This window comes from Pelophylax lessonae (assembly GCF_965119305.1).
Source record: "Pelophylax lessonae genome assembly, chromosome: 2".
NCBI classification, from domain to species: domain Eukaryota; kingdom Metazoa; phylum Chordata; class Amphibia; order Anura; family Ranidae; genus Pelophylax; species Pelophylax lessonae.
The window spans coordinates 615,486,505-615,506,165 of record NC_138769.1 but is presented as its reverse complement, the minus strand read 5'-3'; the positions used below and the strand labels follow the sequence as shown (position 1 = coordinate 615,506,165).

General features: G+C 43.4%; 1 protein-coding gene across 1 annotated transcript in view; it reads left to right on the top strand.

Moving 5' to 3' along the window:
- Window positions 1–19,661, top strand: part of ARHGAP20 (Rho GTPase activating protein 20) — a 211,706-nt gene that overhangs the window by 47,379 nt on the left and 144,666 nt on the right. Inside the window, exon 2 of the mRNA XM_082244937.1 lies at window positions 699–784. Coding sequence (XP_082101063.1) covers window positions 699–784 — 86 coding nt within the window. The remainder of the gene's footprint in view (window positions 1–698; window positions 785–19,661) is intronic.

Here is a 19,661-nt window from a genome sequence, read left to right as displayed (position 1 = left end):
GCTCAGAGAAGAAAAAACACAGGGAAAGTTAACCATCACATGACATCTATTCTGCAGTCGGCTGTTGTTGGCCAACAAAATTTGTGTGCAGTCTTTTGCAGTTTTCAACAGACACGACAGCCCTGGACAAAAGACGGCCGATCGTTTGGCCGACGATCGGTACGTGTGTACGGGGCTTTACTGCTAAAACGTTATGTAGACATGCATAAGATTTTTTTCTGCAAGAATGCAAAGAGATCAATAAGCTCCTTTGGGTTTCTTTTACTTTTCTTGGTTGACATTCTTGTACTGGGCTGGGCTGCATATTTAGTGGAGTGTTTAGGGAAGACAGTTATCTTAACCCTGTAATCAAACATATGTGTAGTCAGTACAGGCCAATCATGACACATAGACATGAAGGGATGGGAGCCTTGGTTTTAAAATATATCCTTATGTCTACGCTGATATGCCTCAAAATTCTGTAGGCGTTGTAGAATGTAAAATGTTGCTTTGCTGGACACTCCAACTCATATACCTCTGCACTGATCCAGAGGAAGGTATTCATTCACATATACATGCATATACAGCAATGTATACACCTACATACATATACACATCACTAAATTAGTTATAAGAGAGAAAAAAATAATTTATAGGACTTTCTGTTCATGTCTAGTATTGAAAAGCTAACTTTTTGCTACTTTCTGTTTGTTGTTTAGAAAATGAAGAGCTTGGCACAAAGGCGCCAATCTGCGCCATCTCTTGTAATAAGTAAAGCGCTGAACAAATCAAGGACCATAAACAAGTAAGTTATTTTTTGTATTTTAGCCTCCTGAAGTTGTAACAGCTTCTCAACCTTGAAAATTGCAAGGAAGAAATCTAAGGCCTCTTGCACACACACAAGTAATCATTTACTGACGTTTATATGCAGCAGAGGCTGGAAGAAAGATCCTGAGTGAAAAAAAGCTAATTATTTTCTGTAAAGACCTATAAACGCATATAGGTGCGTAAATGTGTGTACACGTATACATGCATAAAATTCTTTTTCATCCTCTTCTAGACGTCAGTGTTTGTATTTTATTATGGCCCTGAATGCATCACTGCATTACGGATCTTTATGTAGCTGTGTGCATTGTCAGTGTACAGATCTTTACATCTGTGTGCAAGAGGCCTAAAGCTGGATACACACTATACAACTTTTGTTGGTAGATTTCCTTTAGATTTAAGCTGGATACACACCATCCAACTTTTGTGGTTAGATTTCCTTCAGATTTACCTTTTCTATGTAGTGCAAGGGCCTGCCAGATTGCATACAAATTGAAAGTGTTTAGGTTTTACCTCATATTATATGGTTTTGTTAAGTGTAAAGGAAAAAGTCTTCAGAAAATCTTATAGTGTGTATGGCCCATTACCTTCAACTATGTAGTGCAAGGACCTGTCTGATTGCATACAAATTGAAAGTGTTTAGGTCTGCCCTCATATTATATTGTTTTGGTAAGTCTGAAGGAAAAAATCGAAAGAAAATTGTATAGTGTGTATCCAGCTTTAAGGGCCATACACACTATAAGATTTTCTGAAGACTTTTTCCTTCAGATTTACCTTTTCTATGTAGTGCAAGGGCCTGCCAGATTGCATACAAATTGAAAGTGTTTAAATTTGACCTCATATTATATGGTTTTGGTAAATCTAAAGGAAAAAGTCTTCAGAAAATCTTATAGTGTGTATGGCCCATTAGGCTCGGTTCACACTACCACGACTTGGGATCCGACTTGTGAGTGCCCAAGTCGCGTGACATGTAAAATCCCATATTAGTCAATGAAAGCTGTCTTAATTAACACTACTGAAGTCGCTCCGACTTCAGAAAAGGTTCCTGTACTACTTCAAGGAGACTTCTATCCGACTTTTATTCTCTTCTATTCTATAATACTTTTATCAAAGTAATACTCAAGTCGTATGGCAAAGTCGAACTGCAGGTTGCACGACTTTCAGGTCGCGGCAGTGGGAACCGAGCCTAAAAGAACAAAAAAATTTTTAAATGGAAGTCCAGGTAAAACTCTATTCTAATCTAATCCTAAACCTCCCCCCACTGTAAGCCCTATGCTGAGTAGCGTGTAGAGGAAAGATGTCTATACTTCCTTATTCTAATTCCGGGTAAACACGGCCCAAATGTCGGGAGACATTTGACAGTTTAAAAGAAAACGGCCCAACATTCAGCCCATGTGTATGTCGGATGTTCATGCTGGAAAACCAGCACCCAACCGACTCTCGATTAGTGCTCTCAGCCAATGGCAGAGAGTGCTGATCGGAGTGTTCTGGTGGGGTTTGTTCCTCCCCTGTCAGAACACAATAGCTCAGCGGGGGAGATCGCTATACTAGCTGACAGTTTTTATCGCTCAACCCGTTGGGTTAAATGGAAAAAACGAATAGTGTGTACCAGGCTTTAACCACCTTAAAGCGGAGTTCCACCCAAAAGTGGAACTTCCGCTTTAGGTATTCTAACCCCCTGACATGCCACATTTAGCATGTCATTCTTTTGGGGGGGGGAGCGGGTACCTAGTTTTGACAGGTACCCGCTCCCACTTCCGCTCGGAGCGCTGCGGCGCCCTGAACGGAAGTTCTCCTCTCCCCCTCCCTCCCTGCAATCTTCTGGGACATGTCAGAGGTCCCAGAAGATTGCCGGCCAATCAAGACGCGCAGCGCGACTCGCGCATGCGCAGTGGGTACCCGGCTGTGAAGCCGCAAACTGTAACAGCCGGGTGCCCACAGCAGTGATGCCGGCGCCGAGGGAGAGGATCGAGGCTTCGGGCGGCCGCATCGCTGGACTGTTGGACAGGTGAGTGAAATGGCTGGAACTCCGCTTTAAGCCCGTAAGGATTTGCCCCCTAATGACCAGGCCCTATTTTGCGATTCGGCATTACGTTATTTTAACTGACAATTGCGCGATCGTGCGACGCTGTACCCAAACAAAATTTACGTTCTTTTTTTCCCACAAATAGAGCTTTCTTTTGCCGGTGTTTGCTCACATGTGCGACTTTTATTTTTTGCGCTATAAACAAAAAAAAGACGACAATTTTGAAAAAAAAAAAAAAAACAATATTTTCACATTCTGCTATATAACATTCCCCCCAAAAAAAGTCAAAATCAAAATTTTTTAACATTTTAGGCCAATTTGTTTTCTGCTACATATTTTTGGTAAATAAAAATCGCAGTAAGCGTATTTTGCGCAAAACTAGGGGAAAGATGTATGTCATTTTTATTGTTTTTTTTTTTACTAGTGATGGCGGCGATTTTTTGCTGGATTGCGACATTGTGACGGACAGATCGGACCCCTAACTGACATTTTTGACACTTTTGAGGGTACCAGTGACATTACTACAGTAATCAGTGCTAAAAATATGCACTGTTACTGTAATAATGCCATTGGCAGGGAAGGAGTTAACCCTGTGTGTGATTAAGGGGTTAAATGTAAGCCTAGGGGGGTGATTCTACCTGTGGGGGGCTTGGCTTCTGAATTGACCATAGAGACATGTGATCCTCTATAGAAGGATCACATGAGCTCTGTGATCATCCCAGGGAGAAGGACGGTCGGCTGTGTTTACAACAGTCGACCGTCCTTTCTCAGCGGGGAACGATCCCGGGTGTCAGGCGGCAATCGGAGCCACCTGACACACGCATCAACTTCCCCACTGAGGAGCGGGGGCGGGAGCGAGCCGCCAGAGGCACGTGCTCGCCCCCTAGCCTCCTGAGAGCAAGCGACGTAGACCTATGTCGCTTTGCCGAGGAGCGGCTGCCTGCCGCAGTAAATCTGCAGTAGGCGGTCGGTAGCTGGTTAAGGAGCTCCAGTCCAGTCACATGACCGGCTCCCAGTGGCTGGCTTCAGTGTACAGGAGGGACAGCCGGAAATGGATGCCCCATAGTAAGCCTATGGGTGATGTCACCACACAGGCAGCTGTCATTGGCAATCGCTCCTCTTCCCTGGGAGATGATCACGACTTGACCGGAGCGCCCTTAGAATAGGTAAGTATAGATATCTTTCCTCTATAGGCTAGTTAGTATAGTACTTAGAATGGGGCGAGAACAGGTTTAAGATTAGATAGATTTATTCCGGACTTTAAGGTGAAAGTACTGGAAATAACTTTCCTGTGTGTTAAACTGACCACACTTATTATACAGACTTTGAGTTAATTTTGATGTTACTCTGTAAACTGTGTGTAAGCCGATATGTAAGGCAAAAAAGAGGAAGAAAAATGATTGCTGGTGAGTTCCTTTGATAGAATTAGTGCGCAGGAAGTAAAGTGTTTGCTTGAAAATATCACTTCTCACTTTGACCTTCTTCATTTTAAATATTTGTCCTGATATGATTCTGTTCTAATCAGGTTTATGAATAAAACACATTTCTCATAGCAGAACTACTGTAGGTTCTTCGGTACACACAGGTAAAATTTAGAGGCATATCCTGTAATTGTGGCACTAAATCCATGTAAGCATACAAAAAAAAAAATAGTAATAATCCTACTTTAACAGTTGCAACCCATAAACCCAAGTATGAAGAAAAGGGAGTACTCATGTATATAAAAAGTAACAAAGTTTATTGATACAACATGTTAAAATTCAATAAATCATAGCAAAAAAATTTATAGCGAAAAAACATGCAAATGCTCATAGTCACATATCAAGAATGACTGAGTATATAAGCATACAAGGAAACCTATCAGTGTGGCGGGGACGTGCGGTGAGCTCAGTGGCTGCGGAGGCACTGGCCAATATCAGAGCCAGATACACACAGGTTACATAGTCACAAGTTACCTATTCTATTCTCATTATGTAGGCGATTGCAGTTCTACTACTACTACTGAGATTGCAGTTCTACTAGTTCTACTCATTTAAAGCGGTTGTAAACCCGAAAAAAAAAAAAAAACCTGCAAGACAAAGGCATAATGAGTTAGTATGCATCGCATACTAGCTCATTATGCATTACTTACCTTAGAACGAAGCCCCGACACGGACCCTCGGACATCGCTGCGGGCGCTGCAATGATTCCTCTGCATCTCTTCCGGGTTCGGCGGCTCCGGCGCTGTGATTGGCCGGAGCCGCGATGACGTCACTCCCGCACATGCGCGCGGGAGTGATTTTCCGGCAAGCTCCCGGCAAGGAAAACTGAAGGTCCCCTCCGGACCTTTAAAGCGCATGTGCCGCTCGCGTGAGCGGCTACATGCACTGCAAATATCTCCTAAACCATGCCGGTTTAGAAGATAATAATTGTACCTACAGGTAAGCCTTATTATAGGCCTTATTATAGGCTTACCTGTAGGCAAAAGTGTCAAAAAGCAGGATGCTACCGCTTTAACAAATATATTAACAAACGCTGTCCTTTAAGATGTTTTTCCGTCACCCTTTTTGTTGATGCTGGAAACCATATTACTACTAAAGATGACAATAAGGATTGTAGAAAAAAATAAAACGTCTCTTTATTTTCTGAAGCCAGAAATATATCAGTAATATTCAGTAATAAACAAGTAAACAATAAAGGGTTCAGGGTTTTTTACTAAAAGGTGAAATGCAGGAAGATTTAAAACAAATGATAAAACAGTGAAACAGTCCAACTAAAAAAATATATATAATGTTTGGGGTTCTAAGTAATATTCTATCAAAAAAATTATGGTTTTTACATATAGGAGAGAAGTGTCAGAATTGGCCTGGGTGGAAAATGGTTAATTACCATAAGTAAGTAATATACAAATAATCATTATATATTGTTTTTAAAGGAGTTGTAAATGCAAAAAGTTTTTTTTAATCTTAATGCATTCGATGCATTAAGATAAAAAGCCTTCTGTGTGTAGCAGCCACCCCAGCACCCCGTAATACTTACCTGAGCCCCATCTCTATCCAGCGATGTCCACAATTCCCTCGGCCATCTGGGACTCTCCCTCCTGATTGGCTGAGACACAGCCGCGGCACCATTGGCTCCCGCAGCTGTCAATTATAGTCAGTCAGCCAATCAGAAGAGGAGGGGGTGGGGCCGAATGGCAGCTCTGTGTCTGAATGGCCAGACGGAGCTGCAGCTAGGCTTGGGTGCCCCCATAGCAAGCTGCTTTCTGTGGGGGCACTTGACGGGAGGGAGGGGCAAGCAGAGCCAAAGAGGGACACGAGAAGAGGAGGATCCGGGCTACTCTTTGCAAAACCAACCGCATAGAGGAGATAAGTATAACATGTTTGTTATTTTTTTTAAAAAATAGAGACTTTACAATTACTTTAAGGTAATTTAACCCATTCATTTTTTATGTACACAGTTCACACCGCAAAGTATCGGTACTCGGTATCGGCTAATACTAGACCGAAAATATCGGTACTCGTACTTGCTTATAAAAAAGGGTATCGGTGCATCCCTAAATTCTTATATTCTAACAAACTATATAGCAGAGTACTACCTGTTAATGTTCTTAAGAAAAAGTTTTATATTCAGCTTGCGTGGAATACTGAATTCTGAATGAGAGTGTCTGTGCTCATTCTAATCAGCTAATGCACTTGCAGTATTCTAATGAGGAAAGTTTCAGGGACGTATACCTTAGTGCAGACTTCTGGGTGAGCCAATCACACAGGCAAGAAATTACATTTTTGGAGAAGTTCTGTACACCAACTGTCTACAGAAGTCCTCCAGGCGGCCATATTGCATTTTACAGAAAATTACAGCGGCTGCATAATGAATAGGAAAGATTATTTTTTAAAACATTGAATTGCATTGTGGCTTGTAACCATTGTAAATTTTATATTATTATTATTTTTGCTGTATTTTTTTTTTTTCATGGAATTGGAGCTACAGTACCCTTCAACACACTTTGGGCTCCATTTACAATTGACCATTTGTGATGCAGTTAACCACTTAAGCCCCAGAGGATTTTCCTGCTAAACGACCAGGGGGTATTTTGCGATTCGGCACTGCGTGACTTTAACGGACAATTGCGCGGTCGTGCAACGCTGTACCTAAACGAATTTGACGTCCTTTTTTTCCCACAAACAGAGCTTTCTTTTGGTGGTATTTGATCACCTGTGCGATTTTTACTTTTTGCGCTATAAACAAAAAAAGAGCGTAAATTTTGCAAAAATAACAATATTTTTCAAATTTTTTTATATGAAATTCCCCAAAAAAAAAATGTAAAAATCAAAATTTTTTAACATTTTCGGCCAATTTGTTTTATCCTACCTATGTTTGGTAAAAAAATCGCAAAAAGCGTATTTTTATTGGTTTGCGCAAAAGTTATCGCGTTTACTAACAAAGGGAAAGATTTTTGTCATTTTTGTTGTTTTTTTTTTAACGCGTAATGGCGGCGATCTGCGATTTTTTTTGCGGTACTGCGACATTGCGGCGGACAGATCGGACCCTTGACTGAAATTTTTGACACTTTTGGGGTTACCAGTGACATTTCTACAGTAATCAGTGCTATATATATGCACTGTTACTGTAAAAATACACTGGTAGTGAAGGGGTTAACTTTATTTGGGAGGGAGGGGCTGTGTGTGTCCCTAGGGGCGTGCTTTCTACTGTGATTGGCTGTGGCTTGAGGTGAAAGGACACTGATCAACAGATCTACATAGTAGATCTGTCTGATCAGTGTTTTAACACCGAGGAGAATGACAGGCAGCTTGTTTACACTAGCTGCCTGACTTTCTCCCTCTCCCCCGACGATCGCCGAGTGAGCGGCAGACATCGGGTCCGCCGGTCACACGCGCGGGGGGGTCCGTGACCGCGCGGGAGCACGCCTCCAGCGGCGCGCGCTCGCTCCCCAGACCCTCCCAGGCTAGTGACGTTAATTAACGTCACTCTGCCTGGCAGGGGCTGACCGCCGCAGTAAATTTACTTGCGGCGGTCGGCAAGCGGTTAAAGCGGTAGTAAACCGCAATTTTTTTTAATTTTTTGAAACCCTGTAAGAAAGTTGCATAATGTGGTAGTATGCATCACATACTGGCACACTATGAAATACTTACATTAGAAAGAAGCTTTCCAGTGGTGCGCTGTCACCACTGTAGGGGGCGCTTCCTTCTTCACCCGATCTTCCTTCCAGGTTCTTGTTCTCCGACCGTCGGATTTCCCGCATCGCGATGATGGTGGGGTAGAGACTGCAGGGGAGGGGGGAGCATGACAGCAGGAGAAACAGTAGTACACTGATCTTTCCAGTGATTAGCTGTGCAGGGGGTGTGTCAACACAAGTCTGACTACTGGAGTACAGGTCGGCTGTGCTGCCAGCACAACTAGAAAACTGACCATGTTGGGATGGATGTACTTCCATGCCTAGTGTGGTCAGTTTGAAATAGAAAAGCAGGAGGACTGACAGGATCACCAGGTATCTAACACAAGGGAGCCAATACGAAATTATACTTTCTAGCACAAATACAACAGGCACATATCAGGAATATGACAATGTCAGGGTAACATACACTTTAAATATACAGTTTACATACAAATAAGCAGAGTTGTATAAAGTACTCGAAACCCATACTTGAGTAAAAGTACAAGTGCTCGATCAAAAAGTGACTTGAGTAGAAGTAGAAGTGCTCGATCAAAAAGTGACTTGAGTAGAAGTACTAAAGTATTCAACATTTTTTGTACTTAAGTATTGCAAGTAGTTTTTTAAAAAAATTTGCTACTCAAGTACTGAAAGTTAAAGTACCAGTAGTTTTGAAAAAAAAATTGCTACTCAAGTACTGAAAGTAAAAGTACAAGTACTGTGTTATGTAGTTATTAAAGAAAGAAGGCAAAAGTTTGAACATCATATTGTTTTTTATTATTTCAAATGCAGCTTTTATTTATACATACAGTAGCTTTTATTTTCGTATGCGCTGATAATACACATGTTTTGAGCTTCATGAAACCTGCCATCTACTGTTCTGGCAGTGGTAATTTTTATAATAATAACGAGTAGCTATGCAGCACAAAAAACAAAATATTGGAGTAGAAGTATTGAAATCATTGAAAAAGTGTAGTGAAGTAAAAGTGGAAGTAGGAGAAAAAAATTCTACTCCAGGAAAGTACAGATACCGCCTTTCGGTACTTAAGTACAGTAGTGAAGTAATTCTACTTAGTTACTATACATCTCTGCAAATAAGCTACCTATTTACCTACCAAAGGATTGGTATTATGGTACAACCAAGCTTGCGATTTGCATAATTACCCAGCCAGGCAGATGGCACACATATCAGGTCCAGAAATGCAGCTTTTTTGTTACCTCCTCTTTAGCCTGTTTACTGGACGTCAAGTCAGTATAATTAATCATTGCTCTCCAATTACCCCCAACATGATTTAGGCAGCTATAAAATTCAACCAGGAAATAGTAGAGTTATGGCCCTGGCTATACGGCATGGAAGAGGTTTTTAAATTGCAAAAGTGGCGAAAGAACATTACAAATCTTATCATTTAAAGCTGAAGTTTATTCATGATTTTTTTCTGCTATAGCAGTCACATCACTTACCTGTAATGAAGTACATCTCATATAACGCAGGCCATTGCTTTGTGTGGAAATCTTCTCTGCTGGGTTTCCAGTCCTCTTCCTGAGCTAGACCTCTTGCACTGTAGGGGTTAATAGCTTTGAATCTTCAGGCTGAGCTGCATTCAAGATGGTCTGATGCAGTGCCATCTTAAGAGCATTATAGGGCCCACGGCAATGCAATGCACTGGGGCCCTGCCTACACAATCACCCACAAGGATAAAAATGCAAATTATCGATAAGGCGATATTTATTGGATGAGCAGTGCCAGGCTAATGACAGCTTCCAAGTTTGGCGGCTTGGTCCGGTGAACACACATGGACGGGAGTCAGACTCAACTGTCCTGTGTGCGCCTGTTCCCGTGGAGGCAGACAGGCAACTCCTACAGTTGTTGGCTCCCCTCCACGGCCCAAGTGGCCTGACAGCAGCGCAGGACCGTCAGGCGCTTGCCATCTGCTAAGTTCGATGGCGGGATGCACACGGGAATCTGGACTAATGCTTGGCTGGGGCTGGGCAGGTGGGGCCCCCCCGAGGCAAGTGGGGCACCCCGGGCAACTGCCCAGTGTGTCCATTCGGTAAGATGGCCCTGGTCTGATGGGGGTCTGTCCCCTCCTCCCTGCCACCCTAGGGAAAAAAAAATTTTTTTCGACTAAACAGCATCCTAAAAACAACAATTATGTAGGCATTTTGACTGTAAATTTAGCCGTTTGCCTGCCTGCCTTTTGTCTTAAAATCATGTTTTTAAACGCAAGAGATGTGTAGTGTAATGTCCTTGGTACATGGATGAGATTATAAGACAAATTATCGTCCATTTTTTTTTTTTTTTTTTGCATGCTAATCACATATTGAAAATGAAGAGGTTACTGAAGTCGAAAATTCTCATATGACAGAATAAAAATTCGGAAGTGATGTAATGTGTTGTGTTGTATTTGTATTGTATTCCGACAAAAACGGTATTGATTATGATTAAACGAAAATCGTGCGATCTGGTATTGTATGAGAAAGATGTTGGTGTTTGTCCCTTTGGATAATTTCAGACGAAAGCTGTGTACTAACGATCAGATTATTGTACCATCACTTAGAAAGAGGTATTTTTTTGTATGATTTTCTGATCATGTGTACAGGTTTTTAGGAAACTAGGATAGAATCCCCTGATCTACATGCAATCTCTTTAGACCAGGCATGTCCAACCTGCGGCCCGGGGGCCGAATGCAGCCCAGAACCGCAGGTGATGCGGCCCACTGCCCCCTGACAATTTTTTTTCTTGCTGGGAAGGAAGTCGAGTCGGGGCACAGCCACGGCGGCTTCAAAACTAACTAGGGAGAGGCTGCCTCGGAGGAGATCATCCACTAGTTGTGTTAAATTAGTGCTGGGGGCGTGGCAGCTCGGGAAGGGCACAGCAGCATTTTATTACTTATATTCCATAACTATAGTATATATTTTATATGCGGCCCGAGAAAATTTCTCTACACTCTATGTGGCCCACAGAAGCCAAAAGGTTGGACACCCATGCTTTAGACCCTCCTCAGCTCAACAATTGATTGTCAAAATGAATGGTTGTAGATGCATTCTATTGTCTATTGTTCAGCACAAGGTGCCCAATTATTATATATTCAGTTGAAAGTGTGCTTTTTTTTATCATGTTCTTTATACAGAATATTTTTGCAGTAGTTAGATGCTCCTATTGTCATCTAATATTTGTGGATGGCTTTATTCTTCCTTGGGATTATCAGAGCGGAAGCCAACTGAGTGTAGCAAAATTTCTTTAAATGCTATGCTTTTATCCCAGATACATCTTTATGGAAAGCGTTGCCACTGCTGGTCAAAAACATCTTGTTCATCTTCTAAGTAATATATTATTTTTTACCAAACAAATTTAAAACCCATCTCCAGTTATAAATAAAAAAAAGTTCTCTGCCCTGTCTACCCCATCTTTAGCTATTCACTATGTTTTTCTCTTTTTTTTTTAAATTGAATTAAAAGCCCCAATTACTTACCTGAAACTGCAGGTATGTGACTGTCTGGATCCCAGTTCATCTTCTTCCAGTCGGTAGTGTGGTGCCCAGGGCACTTCTTGCAGACATAGACACTTCTCATTGTCTTCCAGGAGGGGCCAATATAGAGCTCTCAAGGAGGCCTCATAGGGTCCTGAAGTCTTTTAGTGGTGACAACATGATGTCACTATGTGAGGGGCAGCAACAAGACCAGTCACCTGGCCTGAGTGCAGTATTAAATCACCACTTTCAAATACTGTGAAAGATCTTGTGACAGCAGACTAAGGCCAGCCACAGATCGCCTGAATCTCAGCTGGTTCTGCAGGAACCGGCTGAGATTCGAACCATCAATGGTCAGGCTGAATGTACCAAATTGATTGATCAACTTGGGTACAACCAGCCTGCTGGATTCGCTTGTTATAGCCACTAGCAATATTCACTGTCTTCTCCTGACGGGGACTTCTTGATGCGGGCCCCCCCCCCCGCTGGTACACTGCCGCTATGTAACACACACAAGGAGAGGAGGAGGGAGGGAAGGACTCTGCCACCCGAGCTTCGGCACCCCTCCTCCTCCTCAGTTTGCGTGCACCCGCCCAGGATCGGCCCTGCCCCCCCCCGGGAGAACACAATTGCTCTGCAGGTGGGATTCCAATGTTAACGCTATCCGTGTTGTTGAGGGAATCATGCAAATTTCTTTCCTGCAGCCAAAGAAATTTTTACCATCTATTGCCTGTGTTCTAAAATTTTGTCGGACCCATGAAAATTCCGGACCTCGTCACTTCCCCGGTGCGCATGCGCACAAGACATTTTCAAGGTCCGATGAAATTCTAAGACTTAGCGAACAGCTGATTGAGAGGAGGGGCTGAGGTGTGACGCACACATCGCCGCGGGAAAATTGCTGTCACGGGCGAACCAAAGGTGCTGGAGACCCGGCCTCGGGGGTCACTGCTCTGCGCCCTTTCCTCCCCGAGACCCCAAATTTTTATCAGCTGTAGTGGAGCGTCTTGGCTACCTGCGATACAATTTTGGGGTCTTCAGCACCTTTGGTTCGCCCGTGACAGCAATTTTACCATGGCAGTGTGTGCGTCCCACCTCAGCACCTCCTCCTCTCAATCACCGGTTCGCTAAGTCTTAGAATTTCATCGGACCTTAAAAATGTCTTGTGCGCATGCGCACTGGGGCTCGCACCAGCTGTCGCACCAGCTGGGTTATGACGTAGCATCACCGGAAGTGACGAGGTCCGGAATTTTCATGGGTCCGACAAAATTTTAGAACACCTGCCTTTTAATTAGAAGCCTTTTGGTTTGTTTATAATTGGTGAATAACTAAGAGTGTGGGAAGGGGGGTGGACATTGGGACCTTTTAGAAACATGTCACTAATTCTGTTCAAAATTAGGCATGGGAGGGAGGATATAGGTACTAGGTGACTAGGTATCACCAAGTTCCCACCTGGTGTATCCACATGTCAAGGAGTCATTGTAATGTGCCCCTCACAGATTTCAGAATCCTATCCCCTGCAGTATCAAATGTCCAACATTAGAAAAGTCAGTTCTGAGGCACACCCCATCACAACATAGAGCCTCAGAAGACTGTTGTGACTCACCCTGCATTGCACTGCACAGTAGGAGTGTGACTTAGCATTACATTTTATTAAATGTGTAACTTGTAGCTTTGCCAATCTTAGTTTTGCTATTCAAATGTAACTTTCCTAAATCAGGATTATTGACCGGCTTATTGTATGCTAAACTTGACATATTTCTGCAGATTTTACCAGTTCTGGACCGGAAGGATTTGCTCCTTTGATGACCAGGCAATTTTTTGCGATTTGGCACTGCTTTATTTTAACGCACAGTTGCCCGGTCATGCCACGCTGTACCCAAATAAAATTGATGTCCTTTTTTCCCCACAAATAGAGCTTCTTTTGGTGGTATTTGATCACCTGTGTGATTTTCTTTTTTTTTTTGTGCTATAAACAAAAAAATTGCGACAATTCTGAAAAACACAACAATATTTTTCACATTCTGCTATAAACACATTCCCCCCAAAAAAATTTAAAAATCTAAATTTTTCATCCTTTTAGGCCAATTTGAATTCTGCTACATACTTTTGGTAAAAAACAATCGCAATAAACGTATTTTGATTAGTTTGCACAAAGGTTATTGTGTCTACAAACTAGGGGAAAGATTGTGATATGTAATTTTTATTTTTTTATTTATTTTTTTACTAGTAATGGCGGCGATCTGCGACATTGCGGCGGACAGAACGGACCCTTAACTGACATTTTTGACACTTTGGGGGGGGGGGGGGGCAGTGACATTACTACAGTAATCAGTGCTAAACATATTACTGTAATAATGACATTAGCAGGGAAGGGGTTAACCTAGGGGTGATCAAAGGGTTAAATGTGAGCCTAGGGGAGTGTTTTCTAACTGTGGGGGGAGGGACTTGTGAAATGACCATAGAGACCTGTGATCCTACATAGAAGGATCACAAGCGCTTTGTGATCATTTCAGAGAGAACAACAGTCAGCTGTGTTTACAACAGCTGACCGGCCTTCTCTCTCAGCGAGGAACGATCCCAGGTGAACAGCGGCAATTGCGGCCGCTGGTCCCGTGTATCGGTATCCCCGCTTCCTAGTGAGGACAGGAGCGCGCTCCCAGCGGCGTGCGCTCATTCCCAGCGCCACTCCCACGAACCAATGTACCTGTAAGTCGATATACGTAGCTGAAACAGCCTGCCACAGTATATATGCGGCGGGCGGTCGGCAAGTGGTTAAAGCACAATTTCTCTATATAACAGGTGAGATTTGGTTATTTAAAATCTGTGGGTAGGTTTCATACAGTTGAAGACGATCTAAAGATTTTTCTTCAAAAGTGTTCTGCAAGGAAAAGTACAAAAGAATTCCTGAAGAAACAAGATACAGGGTGCAAGAAACACTCAGAGGATGCGATTCCTATGATGGTTTTCCCACAGTATTGACTGTCAACATATTATACAGTATGTTGTTTAGTTTTTCATATATTAATAAAAAAAACAAATGCATAATTGTGTTTCCACCTTAATAATTGCAAACAAACGTACAGAAGAATAACCAAAAATGCTTGTTTTTCCTGTCCATAATAGATGTTTTATTCACTTGCAATGCGCCTTTGAACTTTCTAGCAAATTTGACTTCAGTAGCATAGCCCCTACCTCTGTGCATTCATAGCCCTCATCTCCTCTGGAAGCATTTGCTTACTATCTGTGCTGACCTAGGTCCTCTGCTTCTTCCCTCACCTCCCTAAATAATCAGTTAAATAGCATCTGAGCATGGGTGGAGGGAGGTTAGTGAAGGAGAATACTATAGAGCAGAGGTCTCCAAACTGTCTAAACAAAGGGCCAGTTTATTACCCTTCAGACTTTAGGGAGGCCAGACTGTGCCATTGGAAGTTGAAATTGTCCTGACATCAGTGGGAGTAAACAGTTCATCTTTGGCATTAGAGAGAGGAATAGTGCCCCATTGTTGAGGTCAGTGGGAGGAATAGTGCCCCATCATTGGTGTCAGTGGGAGGAATAGTGCCCCATCATTGGTGTCAGTGGGAGTAGTAGTACTCTATCATTGATGTCAGTGGGAGGAATAGTGCCCCATCATTGGTATCAGTGGAAGGAATAGTGCCCCATCATTGGTATCAGTGGGAGGAATAGTGCCCCATCATTGGTGTCAGTGGGAGTAATAGTGCTCCATCATTGGTGTCAGTGGGAGGAATAGTGCCCTATCATTGGTGTCAGTGGGAGGAATAGTGCCCCATCATTGGTATCAGTGGGAGGAATAGTGCCCCATCATTGGTGTCAGTGGGAGTAATAGTGCTCCATCATTGGTGTCAGTGGGAGTAATAGTGCTCCGTCATTGGTGTCAGTGGGAGGAATAGTGCTCCATCATTGGTGTCAGTGGGAGGAATAGTGCTCCATCATTGATGTCAGTGGGAGGAATAGTGCCCCATCTTCAGTGTCAGTGGGAGGAATAGTGCTCCATCATTGGTGTCAGTGGGAGGAATAGTGTCCCATCATTGGTGTCAGTAGGAGGAATAGTGCCCATCATTGGTGTCAGTGGGAGGAATAGTGCCCCATCTTCAGTGTCAGTGGGAGGAATAGTGCTCCATCATTGGTGTCAGTGGGAGGAATAGTGTCCCATCATTGGTGTCAGTGGGAGGAATAGTGCTCCATCATTGGTGTCAGTGGGAGGAATAGTGCTCCATCGTTGGTGTCAGTGGGAGGAATAGTGCTCCATCGTTGATGTCAGTGGGAGGAATAGTACCCCATCTTTGATGTAAGTGGGAGGAATAGTGCCCCATCATTTGTGTTAGTGGTAGGAATGTCATGTTGGTGTCAATAGGAGAAATAGTGCCCTGTTGATGTCAGAAATAGGAATTATGCCCCATTGTTGGTGTTAGTAGGAGGAATAGTGTCTTGCGTAAGTGGGAGGAAAAGTGCCCCAAAGGCCGGATAAAGGCTAGCAAAGGACCACATTTGGCCCCCGGGCTGCAGTTTAGAGACCATTGCTATAGAGTATCAATTGATTGACCAATCTGACATTGACCACTTTTGGGTCCCGGTGTCACTTTCCACAGAAAAGGTAAAAAACAAATGGATTGCAATGTGCACTCTATTAGCTTCATTGGATGAAAGATGAGACATTAGGGGGCTTTTAGACCCCTAATGTCTTTTTGTAATTTTAAAGAGAACCTGTCCTCTATGCAACAAAAAAAAGTTTAGTACAAAAAAAAAAAAAAAAAAGCTTACACCCAAGCACGCAATATCCTCCTGAAGCTACTTGTAAAATGTCACTTTTGGGTCCTGGTGTCATTTTCCCCAGAAGAGGTAAGAAGCTAATGGAGTGCAATCTTAATAATTGGATGAAAGATGAGACATTAGGGGTCTTTTAGAACCTGTCCCCTATGTGATAAAGAAAGGTTTAGTAAAAAAAAAAAAAAAAGCTTACACATGTTCACAGTATTATTCTCTAGTGAGTCTGCTTTCAGAAAACATATAATGATTTGGGGGTTTTACATAATCTTCAGGCCTAAAATGATTTTTTTAAACATATGTACCAAAAAAAAAATGCAAAAATGGCACTGGCAGCAAAAGGGTTAAATGTAGCAGAAATATGTCATATTGACTCCTTGCAGATGTTATATTTACTACTTCTCAGAAAATCAGCAACTTGAAAACGGGTGACCACATGTTTGCATACGACTGTATCTGTAGTTTTGGTAAACCCATGGATTACTGAAATATCTATCTTTAATGTTATTAAAAGGTCTTTCTATAGACCAACTGGTAATTTATGTTTACTGGCCCTTAAAAAGTATCAACCCTGAAAGACAAGATGTCTACCCAGTACTGCACAAGACTCACTCTACAAGCCAAACCGCCATAGGTCTGAGTGTAATGAGAGCCTGTCTTTGCAATAAGCAGGTTAAATCCCTTAACTGCCCATTTCTAAAGTGCTTGAATGCGAGGGAATTTCACCACTTGTATTAGATGTATGCCAAGATAATCACTACAAATGCTGATTCTAAAACAAAGAGTCAGAGAAGAATGGTAATGCATAGTTTCACAGCCAGATGTAAATTCTTGTGGAATGTTGCCCATGTAGCAGCTCTGTTCTCTGAAATCAAGGACGGCAAGGATTAGACTTTTGTCAAAATGTATCAAACTGCCATTGCTGCACAGTACTCAGCCTATACCATCGAACAAAGGTCATTATTCCTCTGCTGTCACTTCCTTAGAAATATCAATGTGATTGTGCGACTCATGACTAATTTAAAGAGGAATTAAACAATGGATTACCTCCAAAACAGTGCAATTTAATGTCATTTTCATTGGAAATATAAACAGATATTGTCTAAAAAGTATTTTGTGTGCTCTGCTGAAAGGGAATCTGCCACGTGTTAAAATAAAAAAACAATACTTCTAACCTGTGGGCACCTTATGGTACCCATGAGTACCTTCGTTGGTCTTCAGATCACTTTCTGTGTGTGCATATAGTGTATAGATAGATCGATAGATAGACAAGACCGTTCTGCGACCGACAAGACCGTTCTGCGACCGACAAGACCGTTCTGCGACCGACAAGACCGTTCTGCGACCGACAAGACCGTTCTGCGACCGACAAGACTGTTCTGCGACCGACCGACGGCGCTCTTGACTGATCGACCGTGAGTATTTTAGAGACTGGTGAGTATCTTAGCGACTAGTGAGCATTTTGCGACTGGTTAACATCTTGCGAGGGTTAGCATCTTGCGACTGGTGAGTATATTTGCAACTGGTGTGTATCGGGTGAGTATCTTGTGACTGGTGATATTCTTTGCGACTGGTGAGTATCTTTGCGACTGGTGAGTATCCTTGCGACTGGTGAGTATCCTTGCGACTGGTGAGTATCTTTGCGACTGGTGAGTATCTTTGCGACTGGTGAGTATCTTGTGTCTGTTGGATCTTTGCGACTGGTGAGTATCGTTGCGGTTAGTGAGTATCGTTGCGACTGGTGAGTATCGTTGCGACTGGTGAGTATCTTTGCGTCTGTTGGATCTTTGCGACTGGTGAGTATCTTTGCGTCTGTTGGATCTTTGCGACTGGTGAGTATCTTGCGTCTGTTGGATCTTTGCGACTGGTGAGTATCTTAGCGACTGGTTAGTATATTAGCGACTGGTGAGTACCCCAGGTTTAGTACCAGGAAAGTTAGAGGTAGGGTAGGTAAGGAAGAGCAGGTCGTTAACATTATCCCCATAGAGTAGTGGGTAATAATGTCCGACAGGATTGCGGATGCCACTCAGTGCACTTCTTGCTGCATGTATGCGTTCCTTGATGAACCATTCGAGGGCGAATACTGCTGTGCAAGATGTGAGCAACTTGTTGCTCTGGTAGACCAGATCCTGGACCTACAGAACACAGTGGCAACACTGCGTGGCATCAACAACCTGGAAAGGAGCTTGGACATTACCTATCAGGCGCTGGTAGGGGCCAGCATAGAGGAGGGAGGAACAGAGGAGACGCAAGAAGCAGAGGTACGCAGCTGGGTGACTGTTAGGAAGGGTAGAGGGAGGAGAGCCAGGGAGGCCAATCCTGAGTTGGTACACCCTAACAAATCTGTCGAGTTGCAGGTTGAGGGGGATATCAGCTCAGGGGTGGCAGAGCTGGAGCATGCACCCTCCCCCAGCTGCCAGGGGAGGGACGGCTCCAGGAAGAAGGGGGGCCGTAACTCAGGAAAGGTTAGAAAGGTTGTGGTAGTGGGGGACTCAATTATCAAGAGGACAGAGAGGGAAATCTGTAAAAAAGATCTCGTGAACCGAACAGTTTGCTGTTTACCGGGCGCCCGAGTTCGGCACATCGCAGATCTGGCAGACAGATTGTTGTGCGGGGCTGGGGATGACCCAGCGGTCATGGTGCACGTGGGCACTAATGACAAAGTTAAAGGTAGGTGGAGGATCCTTAAGAACGATTTCAGGGACTTAGGTAATAGATTGAGGAAAAGGACCTCCAAGGTGGTTTTCTCTGAAATACTGCCTGTACCTCGAGCCACACAGGAGAGGCAGAAGGAGATTAGGGAACTTAACAAGTGGCTGAGGAATTGGTGTAGGAAGGAGGGGTTTGGGTTCCTGGAGAACTGGGCTGACTTCTCAGTCGGCTACCGGCTCTTTAGTAAGGATGGGCTGCACCTTAATGGGGACGGTACAGCTCTTTTGGGGAGAAAGATGGCCACCAAGTTGGAGGGGCTTTTAAACTAGGAGACGGGGGGGAGGGCTCAGAAGTAGAGTCAGTCAGGAGGAAGCAGAGGACTGAAGGCAGCTGTAGTGTCAGCAGCGACAGTAGGTCCACAAGGTCAATTGGCAGGTCTGTGCGGGAGAACCTCAGACCAAACAGGAATAAACATAACCGCCAATTGCGCTTAACTTCCTTAAAACTAAGAGGTGTATATGCTAATGCCAGGAGCCTAGCTAATAAAATGGATGAGTTGGAAATGTTAGTACATGAGGAGGACATAGACCTTGTGGGAATAACAGAGACTTGGTTCGACCCCTCACATGACTGGCTGGCCAATATCCAAGGGTATTCGGTGTACCGGAAGGACAGGGTAGGAAAAAGAGGGGGAGGGGTATGTCTCTATGTCAAGAACAATATAAAGGTGACAGAAAGGAGTGACATTACGGATGGGATGAGCATGGATTTAGAA